General features: G+C 35.6%; 1 protein-coding gene across 9 annotated transcripts; it reads right to left on the bottom strand.

Moving 5' to 3' along the window:
* Positions 1 to 639: 639 nt before the first annotated feature.
* On the bottom strand, positions 640 to 4,407 carry LOC131223566 (uncharacterized). 9 transcript variants are annotated; one of them, XR_009160544.1, is made up of 5 exons: positions 3,768 to 4,388; positions 2,736 to 2,830; positions 2,433 to 2,569; positions 1,721 to 2,274; positions 640 to 1,280 (listed from the first exon to the last, which is right to left on the bottom strand). XR_009160544.1 is itself a non-coding variant. In XM_058219005.1 (2 exons), the coding sequence occupies exons 1-2, from the start codon at positions 1,743 to 1,745 to the stop codon at positions 735 to 737; spliced, it is 459 nt and encodes a 152-aa protein (XP_058074988.1). In that variant the 5' UTR covers positions 1,746 to 2,026; the 3' UTR covers positions 640 to 734. The 9 variants fall into 9 exon arrangements, 1 of the variants encoding a protein (XP_058074988.1); XR_009160546.1 differs by lacking the exon at positions 3,768 to 4,388 and adding an exon at positions 1,343 to 1,403 and having other exon boundaries at positions 640 to 1,168; positions 2,736 to 3,761; XR_009160545.1 differs by lacking the exon at positions 3,768 to 4,388 and adding an exon at positions 3,447 to 3,761.
* Between the last annotated feature and the right edge of the window lie 893 nt (positions 4,408 to 5,300).

Below are 5,300 nucleotides of genomic sequence, written 5' to 3'. Positions count from 1 at the left end.
CTCTCTTCAGTCTGAGTCTAAAGGCCCATGGGCTGGGCACCTGCATGAGACATGACAACGCAGTCTAGCCTGATTGTACTAATTTAAACTTTTGGAATGGGTACTTGATTAATTAGTAGGACCTGGACCAGACCAGTACCTAGATCTAATCTAGGGGGCCAGCCCAAGCTGGGCTTTGACGGCCACCACCAGGCTCATTCAATCCCCTAAAACAAGTATTGTTTTTATGAGAAATCCCTAAAATAAGTATTGTTTCCTGGTAAATATGTGTAGTGGCAGCCTTTATGAGTGTATGAACCTCTTTGATATCTTGTAGCATCACTACAACAAATGGGACTTTTCTCGGCGCTCATAAGCGCCGGTAAAGGTCTACAAAGTGCTGGCGATTCTATTAGCGGCGCTAGTCAAGTGCCGATAAATGGGTATGTCGCTAAAAGTAATAGCGGGGCTAGTTATCTTTTTCCGGCGCTTTTTTGAGCGCCGCAATTGTGGTTTTTCCCCGACGCGAATAAGCGCTGCTAAAAATCACTCAGAGCGCAGGTAAAAGTGGTTTGTGGACACCTTTTCCCACGAAAAAGCGCTGTAATTGTTACACAAGCGCCGGTAAAAGCCTTTGCATGGATTTTAGAGGCCCTAGCATGCCAGTAATTTTTTATTATATATAATTCAATCAAAACCTGTATTTTTTAAATATTTGAAACATAAAAATGATGCAATACAAATAAAACTGAATATTAAACAAAATTTATTACAATAAATGGTCTTGAATATAAATAAATAAATAAAAACAAATCCTCTATATGGTCTACTCCTAGCACGAGTGGCGTCAAAAGGCTGAAGTGATTTGAACTCTGGATTGCCCCACTTGTATGCAACGAGAAGAGTGGATCACCCACCATTAGCCCTTTAAAAACTGCTCTTATGATAGTTAGAACCAGGCTAGTCCTTAGCTGTTCCATGGAAGTTGGTTTTTCGGCTCTTAACGTGCTGATCTGTTGGGTGGAAAGAATGGTATGTGGCAATATTCCTTCATGACTTGAAGAGAGCTCTTTCCGCAGCTCATCAAGCTTCATCTCTAAACCTGATGACATGCTACGCTTGGTAGCTTTTATATTTCCAGTGTTACCATTCTGTCCAATGCATATTTCAAGTTCAATTGTCTTCTTCCCTATCAGATGACAACAAGACATGCATCAATTGCTTCCCACACAACCAATGAATTTGGATTTTCCATTGAATAACCCAACTCGAATCCAAGGACACCAAACTATGATAGAGAACTGTAGTTCAAAACAACCATTTTGCGTATCATGTTAAAGTTGTACTAAACCATGGTGCTCACTTTATGAAGAGAAGGAAAATGTCACACAGCACAATTACAGGTTTAACCATCTCTCAAAAAACTAAAAAGAAAAAACAAACAAATAAATAAAAGATGGGGCTTAATAGAGCATTCCATTATGCGAAAATTTTCTGTCATGACACTTTTTGAGGTTTAATGAAATCGTCAATTTACAAAAATAAATAAATAAATAAATAAATAATGCTGTCATGACCTATATCCATGGAACCTTGCCAGTCACATTAAAAGAAAGATACTAAAAAGACACTAATCCCAAAAATCCATAGCTGGTATACCAAAAGCTTTCATGAACAGAACTTAAAAAAAATAAAATAATAATAATAAATAAATTCTGTTTATGAGGGCCTGATTTCTTACCCAAGAACATGGCAGCCTCCATCATAAATAGCTTGGGAGATCAAACCCATCAATCCCACACTCCCTCCCCCATAAACCAAATCTATCCTTCTCTTCACTTGAAACGCCACACTCAAAGAAACAATTTAAAAAAAAAAAATCCATAAAATCTCATTAAAAAAATACAACAAAAACATACCACATCAATCAGCTCTCTTTTACACAATTCAAACAATAAAAAGAAAAAAAGCTTCATAAATCAAAACATGAGAACGAAATGCATGCCTCACCAAGTGAAGCTCTCATGTAGGCATACACATCTAGCATTTGCTTGATAATCACCTATGTCATTTCTGATAATTTTGGAAAGGTTTCAAAGGTTGATATGTTAGAATTAGCATTCTATTGATGTTGGATACACTTAAGTGACAGGAGATGAGATGAGACAAACCTGGTTTGAATCATCTAACAAAACCTTCTCAAAAACTCCAAAGGGCAGGGCAACTGATGTTGGAATTCCTATCGAGGAAGGCTACTTTTCCTTTTAGATATGAAAGTTTATCTGAATACCATCCCTAATTTTCCATATGCACATAGATTAACTCCAAAATGCCATACCGATGAAAGAAATAAAGAAGTGGAAGGGAAAACAGAACTTCAAAAAACCATTCCATATATTTTACAAGACTAACCATTTAACTGGTGAATTTATGAGCTAGTATAGCATATCTACCTGCTTTCTGATCAGAGTTAGGGACGGTGAAGATCCATTTTCTTTCAAATTTGTTGAGCTTGCATCAGAGAGTTCACTTTCCTCAATCTCAGTATTGTTAAGACAAATGGATAAGGATCCGTTCTATATTCATGTAGCTGATAGAAGTAGCATGAACACAAAATTACACAGAAAAAATAGTAAAATACAATTTGTCAAATTAGACCGTAAGCTCATTTTATGAGGAAAATATAGGCTTATCTTGTAAATCATGAGATATATTGTCATAATCACATAATTCACAAATTCAAGGGATATATTTACCTGTAAAGTATTTCTGCAGATGTAGCTTTCAGGCATAACAACTTTGGCAAGATGTGATGGTTGATATATGTGGCATACAAGTAACTCAAATTAATCTGTCAGCACCAACTTAGATGCATCATAATCCAAAAATTACCTTGAATTGATTACCAAACTAGCCAATTGGTGGACAAGTATCAAATGGTTAAAATTGAAAAATAAAAATAAAAAAATCCAACTGTTCAACAAATAAGTTTCCACAAATTAAGGTTAAGATTGTTGAACCAATCTGATTTTCAAATTATAACCTGTATCTACAGTGGACCCCAAAATTTGAATGGCATAATGAGATAATGCACATCGTGTATACAGATCTTTATCTCTAAGTGCCTGTGCATCATGCATCAAACTCTACCAAAGTATGAACTAACTTCCCATGGCCCAAACTGGGATGAATATTTTTGAAGATGTGCTCTTCTTTATTATGTTTATCAAAGATGTGCTCTTCTTTATTATGATTATAAGAGAATGCTATCTTACAGACATTTGAAGAATCTCACTTCCATAAAGCAGGATATCCCCAAAGATTATTATTGTAACTGTCAGTGACATGTCTATTGTAGGGAACAATTTAACTAAGCTTTGGTTTCACCACTATCTGCATCTACCACACATGGCATGCACATACAAACATCCAATCATACTAACTGGGGTTCCAATGATGTAGAATACCTTAATGCTTAATACTGATGGGGCTCCTATCCTTACAAATGGTGGCCCATCAAATGAATGGCTAAAGATAATCAGCCAGTGTCCCACAGAACTGACAAAACAAGTGCCTGTAAACTGGTTTGAGTGAAGAATAATGACATATGAATAAGAGCATAGTAAGTCAAAGACAGAGATTAAAATTGGGACCTTAACATTCCTAATCTTCAAATCCATAATGAATAAGAGCATAGTAAGTCAAAGGCATCTTGCCATATCAAGAACAAAAATTATGCCATATCAGAACTGAAATGAATATGAAAATGGTAAGGTGAAATAATGAACCTTCATCTTATTGGATACGTCCTCATAGTAATGAACTTTCATAGAGGAAGACCTTCTCATACTCCTTTACATGATACCTTAAGTAGCTATCTACTTTTGTAATGTGCATAAGCTTGTTTGGTTCAGCTTTACCAAGTCTCTCGATGTAGACCGGTCTTCCTTCTTTAACAACTCCATGGTATCCCTGAATGTAATAATGCAAAACTTCTTCCAATGCTACATACTCAAAGTCCTTCAGATTAATATATGGTTACAGTGTCAGAAATGGAAAACTTGAAATCTCTATATTCTGGAAATAATTTGAGAAAGAAAAAATATATTGAATCATTCCAATACAACAGTAGCTCCGAGCACCTTCAGCTTCTCAATGATAGGGATTGTGAAACAGAAGAGTAAAAAGGCTACAAAAATGAAAAAACCCGAGATATTGAGCTTCTATTTTAAGGATCATGATGCAGAAGATCCAAAATTGTCCCCACAATTATTTACAGATTGAGATCCAAATAGAAAAACAAGAATAGAGGAAATCACAAAAGCTAATAAAGAAAATAGGTGCTACTTTCAGAGATCACAAAATGCAGTGAACTTTCATGGGCAGTCTCATCCCCACTACATTTCCATTGAAATGGGGAAGAAAAGCACAATGCCTGAAGAAAGTTTATGTTTACACATTGAGGTATGAGAAAAAAAAACAACTGATTCTTATAACAGCTTTGTTAGCATGCCACCAATCTGAGCAGGAAAATATGACTATGTCTTTCTGAAAGAAGAATAAGAAGAACACCATATTTTACCCAAATAATCCTCAGAAAAAATTAAAGGCAGCTAATTTCAGAAGAATTTTAAATCAAAGCATCTGACAAAAAAAATTGATTTACACAGATCCAACCTAATCAAAATCCAACCAAAAAAAAAAAACAGAGAGAATCCTCGTGAATTTACCAAACACCCACCAAATCATCCTGCAATTTTGTTGGGATCTTGCTGAGGTTGAGCTTCCTATTTACAAGCAAATATTAGAAATGTGTTTATAGTATAGTTTGTGATAGGAAGCTATATCCGTTGAAATAGGAAGAGACTAGGAAAGGGAAGTCTAGACAGTTCCTGTTTGGATGGAAATTTAGTTAGAAATGCAGAGAATTGGTAAAAGGGTTGAGAAAGTGAAGCAGAGATTTGTGGAGAGAATCTTATTTTATTCAGTTAGATTTTCATGAATTATGGTTAACAAACAAGAGTAGTTTGTAAATTTCAGAATCTAAGGTAGTCCTTTTTAATCACTACGTATGCATTTACATGTACCTAGAATGGCAAGTGGCATAGATATTAAGAGCAAGTGATTATCCATTCTGTTGTGGATTTTGAGTAGTGTGGAAAACAAAACCTCATTATGTGGACACTAGTTTCCACCTATTCAGCCCAAATGAATATTGAAGATGGATCTTTGTTCAGCCCACACCATGCATAAGGCAACTCATGTTCGCATCCATGTGCCAGCATGGTACATTGGTAAGCGATCCTATCCATTCATCAGAG

This window comes from Magnolia sinica, chromosome 13 (genome assembly GCF_029962835.1).
Source record: "Magnolia sinica isolate HGM2019 chromosome 13, MsV1, whole genome shotgun sequence".
Lineage (NCBI taxonomy): Eukaryota > Viridiplantae > Streptophyta > Magnoliopsida > Magnoliales > Magnoliaceae > Magnolia > Magnolia sinica.
The sequence above is the reverse complement of the archived record's forward strand: the minus strand, read 5'-3'. Positions and strand labels throughout refer to the sequence as shown.

Bases quoted from the DNA above. Each gene is read 5' to 3' on its own strand.
- LOC131223566 (XM_058219005.1), bottom strand. From the start codon at position 1,745: ATGATGGAGGCTGCCATGTTCTTGG. The intron at 1,169-1,720 runs GTAAGAAATCAG...GTCATCTGATAG, and splicing joins GGAGGCTGCCATGTTCTTGG to GGAAGAAGACAATTGAACTT.